Raw genomic sequence first — 25,466 nt, 5'->3', positions numbered from 1 at the left:
TAAACGAGTTTAAAAACAGAAAAAGAATCAGTTAAAAAAACAATCTGCAGTAGTTTAGACAAGTCATTAATATAGAACAGCCAATTTTTCTAGGTCTACAAGTACTGAATCCATAGAGCACCTTAAAATAACAAACCAAACATTTTGTACTTGGCCTCGAGTCTACGCTGTGCAAAAGGTGCCTGTGTCCTCTGAATGCTTCATCATGCTTCACTGCATAGGTTACTTATGCAAGGTCACTCAATATGGCACGACCTGAATTATGAAAACACCATGAAGTACATACTGTACGAGGAGAATCTGTGGAAACTGACCTTTTAATAACAACCGGAGAGATTGGTACGTAATCAAAACATTTTAAAGAATGTATGCAATTTGTTTGTCTATACAGATTGTAAGGACGTAACATGCATTGGTAAAAGAGTGAGTTACAGAAGGCATATGGACGAACGGATGGATGAAAGGACAGACAGGGAGAAAGACAGACAGAGGCTCAGGCCGCTATTTTCTTTCTGAACCAGTCAAGCCCAACCGAAACGGACATTTTGTACTTTGAGTCTGAACCCAACCCAAGAAGGGTACGTGCAGTCCAAAAATCTGATAGATAGCCCTGCCGACGAAGCCAACCCAACCTGAATATAATTTCAAAAATGTTTTCTCAACCCTACTGACAATCAGGTAAACAGTGCACCATCTAACAGAAAGAGAGAGAGAGAGAGACAAAGCTCACTGTGTTGACAATCAGTGTGGGTGTGAAACCATCCTCCAATCCTGTGTTTCCACTTTGAGTAATGCAGTTTATTTACTTGATCCACATGCTTGTAAAGGTCTCTGTGAAAAGGAGTTAAGGGTCATGGACTAGAGCCTGTTTAAAAGAGGACGATTTGAGGTTTCATGTTTTACTTGCTGATGTTACATTCATAATGTGAAATATGAGGAATGTTGCTGCACATGCTGGGGTCAAAGAACAAGCACAGAAAACTACACCTGAATAGATACTTAACGATGACCCAGAATGGTTTTATTATCTCATCAGTCTTTGGTCTGTTAACTCAAGAGGATGACTGAGGTGCTTGGTTTAGTGGTCAGGACAGGACCAATGACCCGTCTAGAAATGGGTCCGTTCCGCTTTCATTTTAATCACATCAATCTTTACTGTGATCTCAGTGAATGGAGCACACCCTCTCCGCCTGGCGAGACCATACGAGTAAGCAAAGAGGGGAAGGCAACGTGGCAGGTGGGAGCTGGAGCAGGATTGTAACTGGGACCTCAGTGCTCCATCTCCAGTCCACAGTGACGATGGGACAGAAAACAAAACCTTTCAGTATTTGGACACAGCGGCGAGCTACGACAGCTTGAGACAGACCGACAAACCAGGCAGATTCCATCAATCATGTATTATATTGATGTAGGCTACTCAACAAGTCAAGAAACAAGTCAAAGGGATGCCTATCAAGACTGTTTACAACCAGTATATTATCAGATGATTCAAATAAATCTGTCTTTAAATCAGCCTCAAAGATCCAGTATTAATGAAGCTCTACTGACAGCTGGTAAAGGGGAGGCTGGAGAGATAAGGTAGGGAAAACATACTTGTCCACATGAGTGACTTATCTCAATCAGACTGATGTAGCCAGAGTTGTCGGTAAGTGCTCCAAATGTCTGTGATAGGCGTAGCTTACTGTCCTTAAAACCACAGACACAGGCCAAAAACTGTGTGGGAGTTAGCAGAGCATAAGCTTCCTTGTTAATCTATTTCTCAGCGAGTTAAAGGCCTGTGTTTGGTTTTTCTCTCAGAAACAGGGCTGGGCTTACTGTGAACAATCCACTACAGTAAACACTATTCCACTGAAATAAACCAGAGAGGGAGGAAAAACAAAGGTGTGGTGAGATGACTGCCCTTCAGCTGTCTTTATCTGTGGAGTGCTGTAATCTGGTTACTGACTGAGCCCAGTCAGCCTACACTGACTCATTATATAACGTGAGAGCTACAGCTGGGAAGGAAGCTGATTGGTTCTTAGCTAAGGAGCGGAGGAAGCCCTTTGTACATTTCTTCATATAGGGCTGGACATTCAATAAATAGTATACTATTGATCACGGCAGCAAGTAAAATGTGCCACAACATACCATCATAAATGAAGCATTGTGGTGTGTTAGAGATGCTCCAGCACAAAATGCATAAACTCCAGATTTACTGGATGCTTGTTTGGTAAAGACCCCCGCACTAGACTTGTGCTGGGGTTGATATTACATCTTAAACTCAGCCTATGTTTCTGACTGTGATTGTGGTTAAATAAAAAGTGGCTCACATCAGCAACCTGTGCCGACAGCGTTACAGCACCAAATCCAAGTTGTCTTGCATTAGCAATGCAATATAATGTGATTAGCATAACATTATGAACATATTATGAACACATGAATATTTATGAACACACACTGAAACACTAGTGTCTGAAAAGCCGTGAGCTATTTACTGCCAACCCAAGAGCGGCAACATGGAGGAGATCAAATCCAAGTGGCAAGGGGGACAGATCCGCTTAGAGGAGAATCGCAAGCAAAAAGTGGACAAGAGCTGGGAGGCAGAGTACGAGTGGGTCTTCCCTTCCGTTGCTACAGGTCTGCTGCTAGTTATTGAAAGGCTAAACAAAGGCAATGTGGCGATATTTACAAAGAGTATTTACAAGATGGTGTCGTCTACACTCAGATTCACTGGAGAGACCAGCTGGACCATAAAGGATCGGACACGGATCAAGAAGTGATTCCACAGAAGCTGTGATGCTGTGACCCCAGGACTCTGGGAGACAAGAACAGTGTCATCGTGGTAAAGTCCTTACTCAGCCTCATTAAATCATTACTACTGGACCATTCTTTACTGATAACATTGCAGTTGTGTTGACAAACACAGGAATTGTAATTACATCCAAGACAGCACAAAATAAAAGAAAGTGCAATATCACAGGCAATTCTGTAATTTTCTGCAACATCAGGTTTCTTCAAGGGCAACTGGATGCATTATATGAATAGACACATGACTTTCCAACGGCTTGAATAATGCCAACGATTACATATATTGCATCCTAAATATCCCCTTAGGCTAATCTAAGGCTGTTGCCCTTCCTCCTTTGTCAATGTCAAAATAAATGAATTTATAAAATCACTTTTCAACTAATAAAGACAAAGATTCACCTTTAAGTGATTGCAAACAACACTGTAAGCTCTTGATTATGTTTAGCGTGTTGTCGCTATGCATTACTTCCTGTTCTCCTGCTGCCTCACCAATTCTCCCTTGACCACTACAGGGGGAGGGGACTGATAATTTCGGTCGCTATAGGTTTACATCTCAGAAATCAATACAGTAAATTACTGTGGGGCCAATTCCCTGGACAAAAGCAACTATGCTAGAAAGCTGGTCATTGGAGAAAAATCAATGAAACCCTCTGAACTGCAGCAAAGCAGAATGTCCACACAGCCGTTGACATGTTAATTATAGGAACTAGTGAACCGCTTCAAGTCCATTAGCTTAAAAAAACGCTTCTTCATGAGAGTCCAAGAAAGCTTTTGTCTTAAGTGGAGCACAGAGTCCTGGTGTAGCTGCAGTGAGGAGCAGCCAGCGTGCCTCGGCCTACATTGTAAGTTTCAATACCATAGACTGTAAATAAAGATGGATGAGACATCTCCTCCTACAGAAAGGAAGCCAAAATAACCTGGATACCATCACTGCATTTTGTGGATCTACACAAACATTCAATTGGCTCTTCCCTGACCCTTACAGCCATCGTCCACATGGGTTTGTGGAAAGCTGTCTCGGTTTTTTTCGTACACTTGCTAAAAAACAAACAAACAGGGGTGAAAACATAACCTCCATGGCGGAGTCAATCAATACAAGGAAACTTCATGTTTCAGTTAAGTCCTTAACCAAGTCAATGATATTACAATAGGAAGAGAGCGTTTAGGAACAAGCACATTCTGACCGTCAGCTGTGGGCATCTGTGTGTGTGTGTGTGTGTGTGTTTGTGTGTGTACTGCGTAAGACAACACCAGCCTGAATGCACACATAGCTGATGTCAGAGATTCCACACCGTGCCTGCCCTCTCGGAGGCCATGCCACTGGAGCTGGTCGAGTCCAAAAGCTGTCCAGTCATCACACAAAAATCTGCCAAGTCTAAACTTCCCTCCCGCGGCCTCCCTATCCTGCTTGCTGGCGCAGAAACATCCAAACCTGATCCTTGTGAACTCAGCAGCCAGCCCCCTTTTCTCTGCGAGAGCTCGAGGCAAAGAAAAGAGAGGACAACAAGATCTACTTACAGATAATGAATTTGACCTCAGTTTAAGTGTCGGGAGCATGTAAATAGTGAACAGATGTGTCAACCACAGGATGCAGGGGTCCTGAACTAAATGTTTGAGCTACTGCAACCGAATAAAGTTATTCTGATCATACCTTTCAGAATGGCTTTAATCAGCTATTCATGTCTGCAGATATGAAAACTTTTAATTTAAAGAAAACCAAAGCAGAAAAGATGGGATATTTGTGTTTCTATTTTATTTTTATTTGTTTATGTTCATTTTATTGATTCAATTTATTTGTGAAAGTTATTTATGACTGTTAAATATATCCCAGTTCTCTCACAAGTGTTTGAAAACAACATCTAAGGATTCATGGCAAATATCACCACTCCTAAATCCATATCGGTTGGGCTCCAGTCTTCATTTTAAGCTGGCTGCTCTGATCCTTGCGTGTGCAAACTGCAGTGTGCACAACCAAAGAACCAACATATAAAAGAGAATTTCCACCTAATCTCTGAGTTTCCAGAATTAGAGCAACCTCCTGTTTCAGATAGTCTAAAAATAATCTACTATAATCACAGTTCAAACATAGAAACTCTGCACTGTGCAGAGTTCAAAAACAGCCGGCAACTAAACATCTGAACACACCAGGGACCAAATGTCCTGGTGAACACCTAATGGCTCAATTAAATACCATCTACTCATCTGTTCTCTTACAGTTTGACACCAAAGCTTCCGCCTAACAAGGCTGAATATTCATCAAAACAAAGAGAACTATGCCTGAGGCCAAACTGTTCTAGACTACGCCAAGCCTCACATTGTTTACTTAACCTGGACACATTATAACAAGTAGATTTCCGCTGGTACAGACAGGCTGAGCACAAAAGAAGTTAAGAAATGACTCATCAACCTCCTCATGCGATGTGCCTAATATTTAGATGACGAGGTGTAAATCCAGTTCAGGAAAGGAGACAAACACCTTCCGAACAATCAGTTCGGATGGTTTCATAGTGGTTTTCCTGCAGTCTGATGTGGACTCTTGCTGATATTCACAAGTTCAGCCGACTGAAATGGGCAGCGCTTGCGTCTGAGCGCAAGTGTTTATCAAAGTGTCTGAGAGATGATGTCATGGTGAAGCAGAGCATGTAGCAGAGATCTCTGAACTCACTTAGTCCGCTGTTGCCTGAAGTCCTGCGTGCCGCTTGCCAAAACATTAACCAAAATAAACTTACATTGTTGTTTTGTAGACAAAAAGTTTTCTGGCATTTGAACTTGAGGGAATAAAACTTTTCCTCTGTCCAGGGGTCAACTTCTACACATGGATACAGTGGCAACAACTATTTATAACCAGGCTTGCCCAGACGTCTTCCTCTTGAACAGGATGTCTCATTTGAGAGCAGCTTGTGATTTATTGACCATAGTTTATATGATTCAGCCTGAGATAGCTGGAGGTAAATAGGTAAATAAATGATAATATATTAAATATAACCAGTTATCACAAGTTGAATAGTTAAAACACTATTCACTAGTCATTATTAGCTCAGAGAATTTGTAATGCTGAAATTGTACAGACCAAATTATATAATTCATCAATATTGAAAGTGGAACCCAACTGTTAAATTGAATCAAGCTGCACGCAACTGCACACACACACACTCTTGGGTATCAGTCCCCTGAGTGTGCCAGACAAATTTTTATATCCATGATCCATGAATTAATAAATATTCCTGGACTTACCTCTCAGTCTGGATCCCAAAACCAAAGTAGAATGGGTTCTTTCATGACTCATATCACATCCTTCCACCAAGTTCTGGGGAAATCAGTTGAAGAGTTTTTGAAAATCACCAGCCAGAAAGAGGTGAAAACACAGTCTCCTTTGGTAGAGGTCAGAATCATGAAATGAAGTCTAAAAGGATTTTTGAATTTGTGCAGTGAATATTGTATAATGAATTAACAACATTGTGATATTATCATGAATGTAAACATTGACCATGCCCCCAAGGTCTTGTTTTATTGTCTGTCCCTCTGTTTAGAAAGTATATTAAAGACGACCTCAGAGGTTCCGAGCTTGTGCCCGGGGCAAACCGACCGCAGCCAGTCCCAGTAATGACCAGTCAAGGAGTGCTAATTAACAGCCGCACAAAGCAAGGCCGCTTCAGGGAGGCTTGTATGGGACCATAAGTGACATTCCTACATTCCTCAGAGACCACACTACATTGTGCACAGTGTCAGGAGGGTGGGTTAGCCTGAAACAGCAGAAAATCGTAATGAGGGTATCAGTGACAGCTGCGGAGCATGTAGTGAGAGGGGTCGTTCTGACGGCAGCACAGAGCTACAGCTAAGTCCCAGCGTACGACTTCCAGACCACGAAACTCTGAGAATATTGGGCATTGGTTTCAGTATTCCCGAAAGCAGCCAACCTAAACTCCAGACTCTGTGGGTGAGAAGTCCACATTTGGACCCGATGGCTTCACTTGATCGATTTCGAAGCCTTAGTGAAGAAATACAAGCCTCTGGGTCCATTTGAACACTACCCACATATTTATTAGCAAAGAGTGAGGACATTTAAGAGGAAGTAACAACATTTGTAGGACGCTTTTGATTATTAAGATGATTAACAAAAAAGAAAATGTGTTGTAAAAGGAATCTGTCGAAACCCACACAGATCACAATGTTTTTTGTCAGATTAAAACCAGACATTTTGGTTAAAAGCATCTACACAGTTATTTGTGATGGACGGCAACTGACAGCAAGTTCCAGAACCACAAGATTTCAATATAAGTTTGGAAAGGCTTTTCAGGCAGCTTTTTTCAAAAGTCATGTTTTTCAAAATCTAACTACTGGCTAAGGCATCTTGACCTTAATGGAACTATTCTAACAGATGTGAAAAGGCAGAGTGACATAGATAAATTAGTTTAAAAACAGTGGACATTTATAAAGCTGCTTATCTTAACCTTTCACTTTGTTCTTGGGGCGTATTTCAACATTAAACTAGCAACAAAGAGAGTTTCAGGATTAGCAATGATGCCAAAATGTCCTGTTTGCTTAGTGTACAAACAATGTGCTTAATATTACATAATTCACATTTGGAAGGTAACACGACTTCTGCTTTAATTTGAACATCAACCCCTTGAGAAATTTAAGACATTTCTTAGACATCACCTTGATATTAGGCCACGCTGTTAAAGAATTTATTGATTTTGTTCAACTCCTGCAAAAAAAAATAAGCCTTAAGAGAGAGAGCACAGCTCATATTAAAAATAAAATGGATCTGTGACTTCGTTGAACGTTCAAGATCAACTCCTGATAAGTCAGCCTGAATGTGAAGCCAACTAAGCCCGGCTAAAGCCAGTGGCTAAACAAGCACCACGCTCTGCAGGCGCGCAGCACTAATGCTCATGTGAATCCCCACGTGCTGCAGGCCAGAGCCCGTACACAGCAGGCGACTTCACGTCACTCCCGTGTGATGTCATCCTGGGTGACAGGCTCCTCATCAGAGCTGTGTGTGGGATTACTCCTGCTGTCCTGGATCAACAGGGCAGGGCGGGAGCGACTGGCGGCTTCTGGTCTCTGCAGGAAAATACACTTCTGACCTCATGTTCAAGTGGAATCTACGATTTCATTATTCACCTGCTATAATACATTGAAATAAGCATTACTTACTATAACTGAATTTATTAGTTATTTTTCAAATCCAACAGCTACGAATGGTTTGTCTGCAGTTTCTAATTCTATCACAAGTCAGGCCATAATAGTTTTGATTTGTTAATTTGTTAGTTATAAGAAGACGGCACATTGATTTATGAATATGAAGCAACTTAGCCACAAACTAACAGAGATCATCAAAAAGACCACATCATTTGCTTAGGAGTGAACTGTACTATATTGTTCATGATGATATCCGTAACATTTTTACGAGATAAATAATTGTTATCTCAGGGTCATACTTTTGCAATTTTGAAGAAAGTTCTCATTCTTTGACCATGTATTTTGTGAGGGACTTTGTAACTTTGTTTAGATAATTGCTATATGAATACATTTATTGTTATATCATTATAATAAACTGAATAACTTTGGGTTTAATATATCAATGATATTGAAATTTACCTCACGACATAAAAGAGCAATAGGCACAAAGCAAAAGTACAAATTCAAATCAGACTTTGTATTTTATTACATCATCAGAAATTCAAACTAAAAATAACCCTTTAATATTTTGACTTTAAATACATTTTAGGGCAAATCATCCATTCCTATCGGAAGTGCATTGATCAAACACCAAAACCAAATTATGTAAACACAAGAGCAAAAGTGTTCATATTAACAACATGTGCCAACACGTGTTTGATTATTTATATTTAATTTATGAAATTATATAGTTTTAAAAGCTGTAAAATGAGGTCACTCTCTGACAGGGCAGAAAGGACTGTGAGGTTTTGGCTTGTGGACTGTATAACCATTAGTTCCCCGCCCTGTCCTGTATGTGGAGGAAGAAAAGGTGACGACTATAAAGTAACTGATACAGCAACTGAAACAGCGGCTCTCATTTCCATAGCGTCCCTTGCAGGAGTGGCGCCTGGTGCTGACTGGTATAACGTCTGCTCCGTTCATAGGTCTATATCTTTTCTCATGTTACCGTTCCAACCAACTTTACAGCCGCTTGTATTTTAGAACAACTGTGGGAAATATCTGAATCTAATCCCAAAGACATTCTGCGAGGGTCTACTCTGCCCGGCTTTCTGATCGAAGTCAAGCAGCTGCTGACACCCAGGTAGATGTCCCAGTTCCCCGTCCCTCCACCCGGACACACACAGTCCCGGGCAGTGGCTGGGTGCTGTGTCACAAGACTGGCAGGCAACCAGCCGTGCTGGAGGAGGGTGGGTCTGCACAGAGTTTTATGAGTCGCTGTCTGGACACAGTGGCCTCTCGGAGACAAGCCACCTATTGATCCCCATCGCACGGTAGCAAGGTAGTTTTCGCCTTCGTATCACATCTGCTCCCGTCTTTACGACCAGTTAGAGATTAGAGCACAAACGCATGACTGTATAGATGTGTTTTTTTATGATGTCAATTTATTCATGTTGACAATTAGCGAGGTGGTAAGTGCTTGTAGTACTTATTCCTGCTTTCATGCATATTCTAGGGCTAAGCAAATACACTGCAACATTAAATGGAGCATGTTCACTTCATGCAAATGTCATGTGTTTGTCCTACTAACCTGGAGAAGCACGCACCTACTAACTTATTAATCTGACCGTGTTCCAAACATCCTATGGGAATACCTCCGTGGCCAAATGAGCCCAGCTCTGAAACTGACACTGGATCCCTGAAGTACAAACTCACTCACACTAACAGCTGTTTGGGGGAGCCCAGAAAGAGATGAATTTAAAATTTCATACCGTCTGCGTTGCTGAGGCAGCATGGTTACCCTATGAAACCCTATATCCACTGAGGCAGTCTAAACAGTCACAGCCGGCCAGCACAAAAATACTTAGGATCCATGTTAAAGATATTAAGGATATGAAAGATAGTTTAGATAGTAACACAAAACCTGTAGGATGGAGAAGTCATATTGCGGACTAAATATTTCCCCCCTGAAAAGATAAACCAACTGCAAGCTTTAGGGAAATTCTAAAGTGAGGCACGCATTCGTTTATAGCTGCTCTGCCCTCCATTGTGTTACTGGATGACTCTGCTATGCGCCACAGCCAAACAGTTTGCCAACAAGCACATTGCCACCAGGTCGTTCAACTATGCAACTTCAGGATGACAGATCTATGACAAACCCTTTTTCACAGGGTGTACATGTGACTTCATGGGACTGATGAGGGGTGGAACAGTACCAGTACTTTGGCAGGCGAGACGAATACCATTGAATTTATGAATCTCTACATGTAGTCAGAGTGCAAGTAGAGGTAGTTTAAACTGAACAACCACGTCACCTTATTCATGTTAAAAGGTAAGCATTACATGTTGATAGACTGAATGGCAGCCTATTACCTTTTTGAGGACCCGGATCACAACATGTTGTCTCTGTTTCAGAAGCTGCTTTAAGTTCGAAGTGCTTGTTTGACATACTCTGGTGTTAAATTGTCTAGAACCTATCAGTGAACCCCCTGAAACACGACAACTCTTGGCATGTGTAATTCCACAACGCAGAGCAGACCTGTTGAATGACAAAATAATATTGATATTGATGCCATTATTGTCTCTGTTTTTCAGCCCAATTCTTTATAGATTTCTCATCACTTTGTGTGGGGGAAAAAGTATGGACTAAATTACCAGTTCATAGACATTAAAACCAGCACTCTCATTGTATTTCCTTGTGAAATGAAGCCAAACTTTGGGGCGTTATTTCCTCTCTACATGTTTCTAGTTACCAGCATCATGTCTCGTTTGACATAATTGTCACGCAACACACAGTTGTCAGAAAAACATGCCAACATCGATAGGAGGAATTGATCGCTTGGAGGAATACAATTCTAATGGTTAAGGAAACTGGTTATCGATTCCTATCTGTACCTGTCGCTTTCTAGCCACTTGCTGCCCTCATTCCACGCATTATCGGGCAGTTCCACGACATTCCTCTTACTAATCAGTTAAAATAATCCAAAAACGATAAAACCACTTTACAGTTCTCACGGATATCTCATCTCATCCATATCCTTTGCAACCGAGACTACTGCGAAATGTCAAACCACAGATTTGCATTTGAATCAACCAACAAAATCAAAGGGCAACAACTTGGAAAGTCAACACGCACTTTTAAAAACAAACCTGCCTTGTTCTGTGCCATTCAAAGCTCGTGGAGAATTGATTTATCTTGTGCTGTTTAGTGCAATGACCGTCAGAACCATTCAAGCATTCACACACTGGCTTCTAATATCTGATTACTTAGAAAGCGGCTGACCCATGTTTTGGTATTTTTTGGTATCTACTGATATTTTTTCCGCATACACCCTGCCAATTTGGAATCTGAACTGCATTAGGAAGGATGCTACACCCTCCTCTACTTAAAATATTTGCCTGAGGTGCTCTCTGTGCATCAATATGTTCCTTGAAGTGTTGAGAACTCGTGTAATGACGCCTGACAGTGCAACCCACACACACACACACACCCTCACAAGGACTACGCAGCCGGGTACGAAGATCTTTCTCATCTTCTAGCCCGACTTACACAGTGGATCCCAGAGCTGACAGGCAACTTGAAATGGATTCATCATCTGGAGGGGTACAATAACTCGCGAGCCAAGTGAGTGACGGATCAAAGTTTCAATCCATCGCTTGTATTTAGTAGCATTAAAGTGGTCGTTTGCTCTGACTTCCCACACTTGTGCTGATCGAAAGTCTCCTTTGCAACTGTCAGGCTTCAAGCTGCAGAGTCACTGGAATGCATGACTACAGGCAGGAGTCCAGGATGCTTCACTTATCCCTACTACACAACACCAAGTTCTCTTTTCTTGCAACATGAAGTTCCTACCGTTTCCAGCAGCGTCACAACAACATCACCAGTCCCTCCAGGCCAAACTTGAGAACTTGTGCCCATGTCCTACTTTTCATGTTGACTGTCTGTCCTGGTGTTCGGGCAAACAAAGGGGCCCACCAATACAAGACCTGAATAATTCAAGGCAAAAGTGTAAGGCTACCCCGGCCCTCTCCCACAACATAACCCCAGTCCCGGGTTCAAGAACCTGCCCCATGGACCAGCCAGCTCCAAAAAGAAGGAGTCACACATGCCTGGCTGCAGGGTTTGGGCAGAAAAAGCCTTGACTCACTCCATCACTTCACGATGGCCTAATGAGACCAGTCGCTTTGGGTTGGGAGAAGTTAGAAACCACACACACACACACACACACACACACATGAGGGACTGTGAACACTGGGCTGCTGCTTTAAGGAAAATGTTACATCACACATGCACCTTCAGTACAAACCCAGCACTCATGCAATCTGGATCGTGACTGTCCAGCCCTGAGAGAGCTGGCTGGTGGGAATGCAACAGAAACCAAAGAAGAAGAAGATGCATCTCTCTTTTAAATGCACAACTTTAAATGTGATGATTACACCGCACAGCTGACAGCTCGTTCAGCAACCGACACACACACACAGACACACACATGCACATCCCGAGCTGCTGGAGATGTCTTCCCCCTGAAACGTTCACTCAGAACCGGCTCTTATGGCTGCGACTATTCCCTGAAACCAAATTATCCACACACAACACACATGCTTACATAAACGCATGGGGCTCCGTGGACTCACAACTACTTTATTTCCCCACAACAAGCCGCCATTGGCTCCTGCGTTTAAGCACCCCCTCCCGCCGCCGTGTTGTGCATCCTCCCTCCGGGGTAACAGCGATGGGCTTTCCTCCGGCTGGTCCAACAACCCGTTATACTAGCAAGTGGGGCTAATCAGTTATGCTAACGCTAGCTAGCTTAGGGGGGAGCTAGCCCTAGTCTCCCTTGCACCTCTTACCTTGGACGGCCGAGCAGAGGTTGTTCTTCCCGTCGTCCCATGGGAGTTTTCCGGCGAGAACCACCTCGCAAACCCCGCGGACGTCTCCCGCGGCGACAAGCCTCAACTTTTTAGCATCTTCGTGCGCGGAGCCCGAGCGTTAAAATCCCCTCAAACCCGGAGCAGCACCGACAAAGTAATTTCTCTCCAGCACTTACAACAACAACGTCAACCCGATGGGGTGAGGTCCGGCCCCCTCGATCCGCAGCCGGCCAATCACAGGGGAGGGCTAGTGTGAGTGACAAGGGTCGCAGCCAATGGGCGCTCGGCGTGGCACTGAGTGACACTGCCCACTCGAGTGAGCAGCCAATGAGGGCGAGCCAGGGTGAAGAGTCCGGTCGCTGATTGGCTGCGGGGGAGCCGGGGGCCAGGGGTTCTGTCCGGGGAGCCTATGAGCGGTGCACGGTGCGGAGTGACAGGTGCTCCCGGGTTGAGGGAAGAGCAGGGGCGTCACCGCTGCCCGGTGAGGTCATCCGGGATGATGTAAAGCCTACGTCATCAGCAGGACGAAGACGAATAACACCAGGCGACACGTTTGGCTTTTCTGTTTTTTTTTTTAAGTTTAATTTTCTCAAAGTGATACAAAATAAAAACACCCCAGCACAACAAAAATGCACGTAACAAGAGGCAAAACTGAAAGATCTTGATTTGAGTTGAGAAAACCCACAAACATGAATTAGGTTGTTAAATCACGAGCTGGTTGTCGAAAGGAAAACACATTTTTGCAGATGTAACTGAACGGATGTTCCACTGTAAAGCAGCATCAGCAATTTACAATACAATAAAAATGCAAATGATGCCATCAGACAAGTTTATTCATCTCTGAAGAGCAAGTCCTTGTCTCAGTGTTGGAAATCGCACATGCCATACAAATGTTACTGTCAATATCGTACAAAAATCACGGAACTAGCATCGTATGAGAAGAGGAGCAGATCGTAAACCGCATGTCAGAGCGACAGCAGGCGCCCTCTTCGGCCGATCACACCTGCCAGACTCAACGCCGCCTCCTGTCTGGACTTCTGCTGCGTCGCCGTCCACCAGTCCTGGGGGGGGGGGGAGAAAGTCAGATTAAAAAAGAGGAAATACAGTTTAGTTGTTTTAGGAATAGGATTTGTTTACTCAGACAAACGTGTGGTTTAGGATAAACACACTTGGCTGCAAGCAAGAGAGACATCACACAGAAATGACTGAAGCCAATCTATGGATCTAAAGACGAATAGAGTACCGTTGCTGATTTAATAAACTATATGGAAATACGGACCAGACAAAATGGACGACATATACTGTATTTCAATTATGCTCCTGTCCAATCAAACCTATTTGTTTTGCATTATCATATCAATTAATTGGGGTAAAATAAAGAAGTGAAATATCCCATTAAGTTTAACTTCTATTTAAAAATTTAAAATATATTTTAAATACATGTAGATAAATACATGAGCATTAATCTTTTCAAACACCAAACAACTTGGTGATAGAAGAAACAAAGGATACAACAATGAACTAAGAATATAACAAAATATTTAGGCTAAGTGCAGCTTCGATGACGTGTTGACATATTGATGACACTCCATTTAGCAGCAACTTACTGCCACATCAGGCAAACACAGATAATCTGAGACCACCCTCACCTCCTCTTGTTCTTGGGGGGCCCTCTGACAAATCCCCAGTCGACGCTGATAGGCTGGCCCATCATGTCTTGAGCGTTGAGCCCTTCCATGGCTGCCTGGGCCTCTTTGTACGTCTCATACTCCACCAGTGCGTACCCCTGGAGACAGTTATTTTGACATTATGTGAGTTATAGCAAGACACTTTGAAATTTGGTAACACTTAACAATGAAAAACAGATAGAAACAGGGTTAAAGATTTCTATCAAATAACAATCCTCAGGCTAACTTGTGTAACTGCCCGACTGAAACCAGTGATTACCAAGCAAACTAGCAATGAAATTGATATTCTCTATAATTTCCTGAAATGACTACAAAAAGTTTCAGGCCAAAGATGCTTTATTCTTACTTCACTCAAAACAATGCTGCCATCTTGTGGTTTAGAAGAACGTTGACACAAACTGGACAGAAAATGGGCAAATGTGTGAGCCTTCGAGCATCTTTTCCAATAAGATGTGTCTAACAGCCATTAGCAATTAGATTTTTAACAATGTTAGCAAGGTTTTGATGCCCACGTCGATAAAGCAAGAACTGTATCAAACTGTTTTTTTATGTCTTGGTTCGGACATAGGCTACAACAAATGGCTCCTTTAATGAAGATGAACATTTCAAAATATCTTTTCTTTTAAAGTTAGACATTTTTATTAAATTTATACTGTTCTAACTCTTTCCCATAGGAAATAATGTATCACTTAACAATTGGGCTGAATCAGAGAAACTAGGTCACTTGTTAAATGCTATGGATGACTCAACAAGATATTTGGATCTCCTCTCAGTGTATTTCCAGCCTCATTAGATGGAATAAACGGTCAAATTAGTTGTACTGCCAAAAGTTTCAGCAAACTTCTGACACAACCAGACACAAACCGTTTACAGAAACAGACTTTTTGTTCTTCAGTCTTCATTCATTTTTTACTGCATTTGGCTTTTCTGACATGTGCTTTCAACAATCAGACGAACAGCGTAGCATCCCACGTGACTAGATTTAGTTGTTTGCAAAGAAGATGTCAAATAAATCATTTACTTTTAAAAATACCATAAAAAGCTAATGACCCAGAGATGGCTGATTAAAAAACAACAGTAAAAGGTCTGCATTGGCCGAATGAAAACCCTATACTCACAAACATGACAATACTTATATGTCTCACCTTGAGGTAGCCTGTCCTGCGGTCAAGGTTGAGGTGCAGATTCTTGATTTCTCCAAACTCTGAAAATTTGTCATGGATGTCTTCTTCAGTGGCTTCTTCATGTACACCTGTCACAAACAGGATCCAACCCTCCACAGCTGCAACAACAGAAAGACAAGAAGATTCATCAGGGGCCAGAAAACAAACCAAGCAGCATTTTTTTTTTTTTAGAACTTTATTGAAGAGAAACACAAACATTCCTTGACAACATCACAAATTATATATGACAGACTGATTGGTGAAAAATAATAAAGAAATAAAGAAATAAATGGACAGTTAAGACATTCCATCGTACCACAGGATTCCCCTCAGTTAGAGAGGTATCCTGCAATAGGTAGCCACCTCCTCACAAAAACATCAGACCTTAATTGTAATTGAGCCCAAGCAGCTTTTTTAGCCAGCTAAACTTATATAACAAGGACAGTTGTCATCACTAGATTAATGGAATCTGAGCATTGGATATCAGAGCTCAAGGAATATGGAACATGAACTCCATATGAAGGTTTATTTATGCAACTGATACTTTATAATCCTGCTTTTAAAAAGGTAATACATAGATCAAATTCTACTTACTTTACTTAACATCTCATTCTGAGTAGAATGTAGATATAATCACTGGTTAAACCAATACGACGCCTTGTTTGTCTGCGAGTTAAAAGCTGACTTCATCAAAAGCTATTAATAATAATTAATATTCTCAAAACCAGCATATAATGTCCAGAGCACAACATTCAAATGCGGGGAAAAACAAAAATCCACCTTCTTACTCGACTGCTCTCTTTGTATGTCGTCTTATATAGATACTCTATTCCCCTGCCTATTAAATAAACATTGCTTATGCAGGACATTGAGTATAGTTAAGAGAGAAATATCAACAAATGTAACTGAGGATATGAAATGGACCATGACTTATGTAATTTCCAGATACCTGAACAGGAAACAAAGACAAAACTATGGACACACTCAGCATACAGTTATATATGTGCACAACATTTAGAATATAGTTGAGGAAATTGGCTGGCTGGTCACACTAAACCGATTTCATTGCTTTAGTCCTGATAATTGTTGCTAAATAACAGAAAAGTTAACTAAGATTGTTGCTTGGACTTCATATGATTAGCTCACATTACATTTACAATAGGAGCAGCAGCACTTACATCTCTGAGGACCTGGCTCGTCCCCGTCCTGTTCCACAGTATCATAGTCCTCTTTGATTCTGGACCTGGCTCCTTCCTCTGTAAACAGTCACACAGGGAAAAGGTTAGAGCTCACTTTACTAACAAACCATTTAAGACTCTATTTGTATTTAATAACACAATGCATCAGTGGTTACACACCTGAACCGAAGCCTCGTCCTTTCCTCTTCTTGGCTTTCTCCTTCAGCTTGTGGATGCTTTCTGCGGAGGGAGACGTGAACCAGTCAAAACAAAGCAATACAAGACACTTTAAAGTGCTGCGAAGTATCCAATACAACAACACTAACACAACATTAAATACACAAGTTTAAAAACTATATGTTTATGTTCTGTACAGATTATGAGGGTAACTTCAAGTTAGCCATTAGCTTTATGTGGACTCAGCTAGCATGTTAGCGGCGCCTAATAACACTCGAAGTTTTACAGTTTGCATCTTCACGCTAAAGTAAAAATAAACTTTAACGCAAAGCAACATGTTTACAAATCGACAATTTAATCGATGAAACGTAGAAATATTTATTAAAAGTAAGCTAGCTCGCAAAAAGCGTTTGAATGAGTGTTCGCTGCGTTGTTAGCTAGCTGTTAGCTTGTTAGCATGTTTCCGGGCCTAGCACCACGCAGCCTGCGTTCGTCACCGCGACCTTTTTCATGCGTGGATTTTCAACGTGCACGCAGCGTTTTAACCGCTAAAGCTTTAATTTGTCGCTAACGTGTTAATTAAATGTGTAACATCACCATCCTCATCCATAGGAAAGTCCTCTCCTCCCGCTTCGTGAAGATCCAGCACGTCCGCCATGATGTCTCTGTGTGTGTGTGTGTGTGTGTGAGATACGCAAAGTGCGTACATAGGAAGAGTGTGACGATCGGCGTAACACTACGGAATGAAGGTAAATGTACGGAAGCGTGTAGGGGACAAATATAGAAAACAAAAATGTGAAAAGAGGAAGATTAGTTTTTTTACTTTTGAAATATAGCGAATAAACGCAAATAAAATTAGAGGAGGATGTCGAATGTTATATTGAATGAATGAAGTTAAAATGTCGATATTAAAGTCAAATAAAAGATGTTTTAATTATATATATCATAGATAAAAGTAAAAATGTTTAGTGTAAAGTCACACTTAATCAGTGAAGGATATTCTTTTTTTATAACAAATATATTATGTATATATGTTAATATTAGATGTAAAAAGATATAGCAACAGTAATAATATTAATATGTGTTTGTACTTCGAGAATGAAGCGATTCACCACTATGTCATTGTTCCATCTTTTGTGTAGTTTCTCTTTCTGAACAGACATTAGTGCACAACTTCTTCACTGTCCTAATACTGATGGACACATTGTGTTTATTGTATGAAACTGATCCTGAAGTACAATTCCATTTATTCATTTACACAAGACGTTTTGTATTGCCAGTCTTCAAAGTATATGTATTTTTCAATATTTTGGCTCTATTCTCAAAATTCATAATAAAGACAAATATCTGATTTGCCTTTATTATTGATATTCAAAATGAAAAACAATAGTAATTTTCTCATGATTTTCCCTCATGCTTGACCCTTTAGTCCTCCAAGGAAAAGGCTCTGTTTTCATTCTAAAAGGCCTGAGTGGAAGACAGACAAAGTAAACAAAAGGAAGTATGACTACTGATAAGATCAATGTCTGGATCATGTGAGAATAATAGCGGACGATGATGAGTTTCTATTCTTTGGTCACAAGATTTAAAGCACTGAATAATGGCTTGAAATCATAAATGAGAAACTGTGTATTCAACACATGGGGGCAGCATTCAGGCTCCACTTCTCATGACTGCTCCTGATCTGCCTCAGAAAGTTGTCCTCTAGTGGCCAACACCAGAAAGATCACATCTCCAACCTCTCCAGAAGTTCCCTGTTTCCTGTGCTACACAAACGCACAGTAACAACACAGTTGATGGATGAATCCGTGATGATCTTTCTTGAGCAGTAATCACCAGGTTGCACTTACAGCAGAATCCGATATGTGTGGCGGTTTCAACCGAAGGGAACTCGGTGGATTACCACATTAGTGAAAGAGAATCCGACATCGAAGAGCAAGATTTTAGAGAAATACACTGACTTGACCTCACCAGAACTTTATTTTTATGGAAGCTGAATGTATTTATAAATATCCTGCCTGTATCATTAGGTAACGACACATAGACTAGAATGAAATAACCCTAAAAACTTGACATGAATCTATCAAACAGTCACAAATGTGTCACTTAATTCTGCATTTGAAGGAGATTCTTTTTTAATATTTTAAATGATTGTCCAAAATCTATATTCATTTTCATAGATATTCAAATATTCTGTTGAGGAATTTTAGTCCATCCTCACACATTACTGTATATGCCACAATATATGATGTATATAATGTATATTGCACATTATACCTGGTCACCATTAAGAGAATAGTATATACTCCCTTCTCTCTCCAAGCAGTACCCAAGGTCAGGTTATAGATAAAGGGCGAACCAACAGTACATTGTAGTATCTATGCTGAAGGTCTTTCATCTCTTACTCACATGCCCCAGACAGAGAGGCACCAACTTCAACTCTTTTGTGTATTTCAGGACACAATGTGATTTAAGAATTCATACTTTAGGCTTAACTATCCAGTAGGATGCAAACACCTTCAGAGTGACAGCCATTCTAGCCTTTCATGGATGTGCTGCAGGAATGGGTGACACAAGTAGAGGGAGATATACTGGGAGGCTGTGGGAGACATCTTCAGACTTGAGGGGGTGACAATTGCTCTTGTTACTCTGTTAGCGTTTGTATATTGTTCCACCTTCTGGTCTCCTTGATGGATCAACATTAAAATCTTCTGAATGAGACATCAGCTGCTGCCTGAGTACTCCTTTCACCAGCTTCCAGAAAAATTCCAAAACACCTTCCACTCAGATTTAACTACAGACATGAGTCACAGTTATTTTAACTTCACGGCTCCCTTCAAAATAAACTCTCTAGTTTTTTTGGAACCGTTTTAAATCAGCTTGAGAGGCAGATTTCAGGATTGCACTCAAAAAAAGGGACAGTTTGTGTTTATTTTGTTGTCACTTTCATAATCAATGTTTACAAACAAGGAGTCCTGTGCATAATCAACACGCACAAAATCAAAAAACAGATGGATACCAAAGTAACACTACATGAACACAATGTCCAGTATTGCCTGTAACAATGTACTGAATGATACATTTAAACATTAAGAAACACAATGATTTAAAGTCACAGAAAATAACCATTTGAAGGTTTATAGAAACTTGATTCACTGACATTAAGTGTGATGGTTTATACCTGATGACCCGCTGCAGTATCACCTGTGATTAGTTTATCGGGAACCCGTTTCTCAGTCAGCTGGGTGAAACATACAGTACAGAGCAGCTGTTGATAGCACTGAGTGAATCATGAGCAATGTCAGCAGGATGGAGAAACTGTGTCTCATCAACTGAACCTCCAGCAAAATAAAAAAATACAGGGCACATCTGTGCCAATAAGAAGAAACAGCTCACATAAAAACATTTAAAGCTGTATTCTGATCATTTTCTTTCTTTGTATTTATTTAAAAATATAAATTAATGAATATGTTATACCCATGCAATGTTTACTTCCAGCTGTTACAGAAGGATATATCGTAAAATGCACTTAATAATATCAAGATTAATACTACATACTACTTCTAATACTACTACTATTACTACTAATAACAATAATGATAATAAACATTACAAGTTGTTAATAAATTGAATGATACATTTTATTAAATAGCAATTTTAACAATCTTCAAAAATACAATATAGGTTAAAGATAAAGGAAGCAAATAACTACAAATATGAAATATACACATCATAATCACAAAGTAAAAGCAGATATGAAGAGGTGGGTTTTGTACATTTAAGTATCAAAAACAAAAGTATTCACAATGCAGGCAGAGTAGTCTATTTCTGGACTTTTAATGTTGATAATGTGTACTCAGAATTTTTTGTTTTGGTTGAATTAAAAGTCATTTCAATACTTTCGAAGTTTAATTGATAACATAATTTATTTTGTGTATAAAAACTTAACCTTGAAAGTAACTTTAACTTAAATTGTCAGATAAATGGAATGGAATACAATTACAACATTTTCTTTAGAAATGTAGTGAGGTGTGGTACAAATAGGTTACCTCCAACATGACTTATTATAGCATTAATTTCAAAATAAGAGTACAGCACTTCAGGAATTCTCCTGTTTCCAACTCATGCCACACACAGAGGGGACTTTGTGTCTTTCATGTGACAGCTATCAAGCATCAAGGCCCAGCCAACACAATGATGGAGCTCATCTTGTGAGGTCACGCTTTTACGTTGGAGGTGATTAAATCGTGATTAGCCGTGATTAGCTCATCCTGTGGAGCTACAAAAGCCTCAGCTCCCTGACAGGAGTTACCATTTGGTCCAAGAACCCCAGGAGTTTGAAGTACGTCTCCTGCTGCTGCTGCTGCTTCACTTCTTCACACAATTCTTCAGAAACTTCTTTGCAAGTTGACGGCCTTTCCACAGTTTGTTTGACCTGTTCTTTAAAAGTTTCTTTCTTTCTCTTTCTTTAGGTTGATCTTGCTAATTTGCAGTCATGAAATTCTCCCTTGTTGCCGCTCTTGTTGTTCTGCTGGCTGTTGCCCACGGTAAGTCGCATTTCCACTGACTAAGAATTTGTACAAGATATGAATTCTCTGTACTCATGACCATGAAAGTGTTAGACTTAGAGCTTGTACCACAGCAGCTGAGAACCAGTGCTTATCAAATAGCTTCAGTGTGCTTGATTCGTGTCCTGCAGTATATCGAGTTGTTATATTTAGCAGATTTGATTGAAGATGTTTCAATGTGTGTCCTCAGGCTCTGAGGCCGTGTCGCTGGTGAAGCGTGACGCCCAGTCTGAGGTGGACAAGATCACCGACTTCCTCAAGGAGATGTCTGCCAGCATCACCAGCTCCACCCAGGACGTGGTGGAGAAGCTGAAGGCTCTCGAGGTGACCAACACTGCCCAGTAAGTAACAACCAACACAAGAAATCCACCTTTACTCTTTCTTTTTCTTCGTTCTGCACTGTGTTAACTCCAGCTGACAATCGCTGCGCTGCTCTCACTCTGTCATGAACATTTTATGGACAAAATATTGATCTATCTCATCATTTGATGCATTAATATATAGATTAAAGCTAAATGTTCCAATGTGCTGCAAATTGAATAGGGCATTCAGGTGAATACTACATATAAATGGGCAGTGCAAGGTGATACAATGAGCAATTGTGGACAAAATGGCAAAATGAAAAGTTCCAGATGGGATGATTTTCAATTTTTATGTAGGATAATTGTAATTGTTGTAAATCCACATGCAGTAGATGCTTATTTATTTGATGTTGAATACACAGAAAATAGAAAATGTCATATTTATGGGGCCAAAATACATACAAAACATAAAAGTAAAGTGTTATCACCTCTCTAGGTTGTAAATGAGTTATATTTAGGTAAAATTCATATTATCGTGACTGAATACAGGAATCAACACATGCCACCGTCTCATGACTAAAGTGGTGTGTCAGCAAATGATAGATTTACAGGCGTTTTTTAGCTCATTTCTCTTTATTAAGATACGAGTCAGACCCGGCAGCAGAGTGTAACTGACTAACATCACCTCCTCTGCCTCCATCAGGACTTACATTAAGGACGGCCAGGCCAAGATCCAGCCCCTGGTTGACAACGTCCAGGCCGAAGCTGCCAAGCTGCAGGAGCAGGTCAAGCCCTACATCACCAACATCGACGATAAGATCACGCCCCTGACCGACGACTTGCATGACCAGGTCAAGCCTCTGGTGGACATGATGCTGAACCTCTTCCAGCAGGTGGTGAACCAGACCAATGCCCTGCTCCCCCCTCAGTAAAGTTGCCGTTGGTCCGCTCCAGCTTCAATAACACCCAAGAGCTCGGGCTCATGTTTCCCTCGTGTTTGTCCGTCACTTCATCCTGAATGTCATTAAAGGGGTTTGAACGTCATTATATTGAATTGACTCATTCTTTATCTTTTCCTTATGTGAGCCATATATCACACTTTGCATTCTGAGCACACAGGGGTTAATTTATGAAAAGCCAAAGGGCAGGCAATAAAATTGAAATGAAATAAATTGTAGCAGAATCAGTCGAGAGTAGCTCGTTGCGAGAAATGTCGATATCGACTTCACCTCTAACCTTTGTGTCATTGCAGGTTTCAATCATTGGTGAGTCAATATTCAGAGGTATAGGCTGTGGGAGAGTCCAGGTTACATGTGTGGATAAAACCAGGCTGATGAGATAAACCCAAATTCTTACATGTATTGACCTCGAGACAATTATTCTTATTTCTCTTTCCAACACGGAGAAGACTTGCATCATATTGAAATACCACGAGTCACTAAGTAATTTCTCTGCATGTAATGTCACAACAAAAAGACGGTTTTTCACCACTTCAAATTCAAAGACTTTCTTCAAGGCTGTCGTCTCACACATCACTTAGTACCGAACCCTGCAGACACGAGCCTGGAGTTATTGTAAGTCGATTTAAGTACTTAAATCCTCATGAAACCTGTAAAAAAAAAGATTTCCATCAAAGATCTGCACTGATTTTTATACACAGTTAAAGGTAATATCTCCGTTACCAGTGTCATTAACTCCTCAGATTTAGAAATCCATTTTAAAGCAGCTTTAATTGACCCGATGTTTCATTGTAAAGTAGATGTCAATAAATTCACAGTTTAATTTTGCATGCTTAACATTTGATGCAGAAATGTGTCCCTTGTCTCTCGGGGGGGAATCTTAGATTGATCCAGATTAGTCAGTTGTGCACAAAGCAACACATCAGGCTGAAATGACTGTTTATCACTTTTCTTTTTATTATTGTTATAAAGTTTTCACACCAGTAATTATTCTCTTATCATAAAAATAAGGGACATTAAGGGAGTTGAGTGTCAAATCCTCGGCCGCAGTTCAAGCTTGTGTCTCAGAGCAGTGAGGGAGACAATGACTTGTTGTCAGTTTAACCACAAAACAACAAAATCACTAGTCTTCCAAGCCGCTGTGGACCATGACATGTATTTGTGTCTAATAACTGAGCAGAATCTCCTATCGTCCCTCAAGCTTAACTCGCAAAATGACAAAATATTCATGCAGACATCCACAATAACTCCATTAAATCATTAGAATATACATAATAGCTTGATAAAATTCATTCCCCTCAGCGTTGCTCCCTCTCAGCTCTGTTGCCAGGATACCAGCCGTACTCAAGGTGGCCTCCTTGAGCTGATGTACGATCTGAACCCTCCCGTGGAGACGACACCAGGGAGGGCTGAAGGAGCTGTTTGCACTGAACCCCCCACGACGCTCCTTCAGAACTTTCCTCAGAACCACTTCTCCGACTGAAGGCCGGAGCCTGTTCCACGGCGGCACTGCTCGTCCCGGGCGACCTTCTCCTTGTGCTCTCGGGGGTGAAGTGAAACCGTTTGGCGGCCTGTCAAGAGACCATCTGTAAGAGAAAGAAATAAAAATGCTTGAAAGAAACACACTGCAGGTTATTACTTCAATTGCTGCAATTATCTCTGTGCGGCTGCTGCACCACCTCCATCCAGAATCTTTCACATTTGAAAACAGGAATCATCTTGCAGCTCCACTGACTCGTATTGGATATTGTGTCCACTCTTGTCGGCACATTGTGTTAATAAATACAGATATATACTTCTCTATCTGACACAACATGCAAATCCTGCAGTTTCCCCTTCTTGGAAACATGCAACAGTTTCAACCTGTGAGGGACGACCTGATGTTCTGCAGAAGGACAAGGCCGAGGAGATGGATGAAGGATGAAGCGTGGGGAGTGGAGGGGAGGAGGGGGGGGGGTGGTGGCGTGCAGAGGTCAGCGTCGGGGGGTTATCTGCCGGGACAAACTGTGAGATCCAAGGCTCGGTACAACAAGTGACAGCCCTGGACGCCGGAGCAGAGAGAAAACACCCGGTGATGAGCTGCCAGTCACCGGGCTGCGTTCCAACGCTCTGACGTCATCTCGCTGTCACTTCGATTGAGCCGTCAGTCAGAACCCCCCCACCCACCCCCCCACCCCCCCGCTGCAATAAGTGAGGGGGACGGTGGAGAGAAAAGCTCCTGTGAGCTCGGTGATGTCCTCTTCTAATTTCTCAACTCCCTTTAGATATAAAGGCAATCTCTAACTGTTCTAATATACTTATATTCTCCTATGCTACAGTTAGAGATCCTTTATTTCTGTTTTTCCCATCAGAATAATGTGTTAAAAGGAGAAGAAGCAGGAAACTGCATTTATTTTGATCGTCAATTAAATGTTTCAATCATTTTTCAAGCAAACGTGATGGTTCTAAGTTCTCAAATGTGAGAATCTGTAGCTTTTCTTACACTAAATTGAATATTTTGGAGTTTCTATCGCACAAATGTAATATTTTGATGTGTATTTGTCACATTTCCTTTATATCTTTTCTGATGATGACTATTTGCAGCCCCTGTGAAAAGGAAAAGCAGTGGATGAGAGACTGCCTGGAATATAAAGTATCAAATCAATGAA

The 25,466-nt window shown here is 41.1% G+C and overlaps 3 protein-coding genes across 3 annotated transcripts in view; 1 reads left to right on the top strand and 2 right to left on the bottom strand.

The window, feature by feature from the left end:
* Nucleotides 1-12,947, bottom strand: part of otud7b (OTU deubiquitinase 7B) — a 34,307-nt gene extending 21,360 nt beyond the window's left edge. The window contains exon 1 of the mRNA XM_061081245.1: nucleotides 12,763-12,947. The gene's annotated coding sequence lies outside the window, so the exon portion shown is untranslated. The remainder of the gene's footprint in view (nucleotides 1-12,762) is intronic.
* A 648-nt stretch (nucleotides 12,948-13,595) lies between these two features.
* On the bottom strand, nucleotides 13,596-17,683 carry rbm8a (RNA binding motif protein 8A). Its single transcript, XM_061081072.1, has 6 exons — nucleotides 17,587-17,683; nucleotides 16,993-17,052; nucleotides 16,813-16,890; nucleotides 15,617-15,753; nucleotides 14,433-14,569; nucleotides 13,596-13,844 (listed from the first exon to the last, which is right to left on the bottom strand). Exons 1-6 carry the CDS (start codon nucleotides 17,645-17,647, stop codon nucleotides 13,796-13,798), a joined length of 522 nt encoding a protein of 173 aa, XP_060937055.1. The 5' UTR covers nucleotides 17,648-17,683; the 3' UTR covers nucleotides 13,596-13,795.
* A 3,801-nt stretch (nucleotides 17,684-21,484) lies between these two features.
* Nucleotides 21,485-22,791, top strand: LOC133014791 (type-4 ice-structuring protein). The gene is made up of 3 exons (XM_061082055.1): nucleotides 21,485-21,536; nucleotides 21,748-21,898; nucleotides 22,563-22,791. The coding sequence occupies exons 1-3, from the start codon at nucleotides 21,485-21,487 to the stop codon at nucleotides 22,789-22,791; spliced, it is 432 nt and encodes a 143-aa protein (XP_060938038.1).
* Nucleotides 22,792-25,466: the final 2,675 nt, after the last annotated feature.

This window comes from Limanda limanda, chromosome 11, assembly GCF_963576545.1.
Source record: "Limanda limanda chromosome 11, fLimLim1.1, whole genome shotgun sequence".
NCBI classification, from domain to species: Eukaryota; Metazoa; Chordata; class Actinopteri; order Pleuronectiformes; family Pleuronectidae; genus Limanda; species Limanda limanda.
Note: the sequence above shows the minus strand (reverse complement) of the source record. Positions and strands in the feature narration are given on the sequence as shown.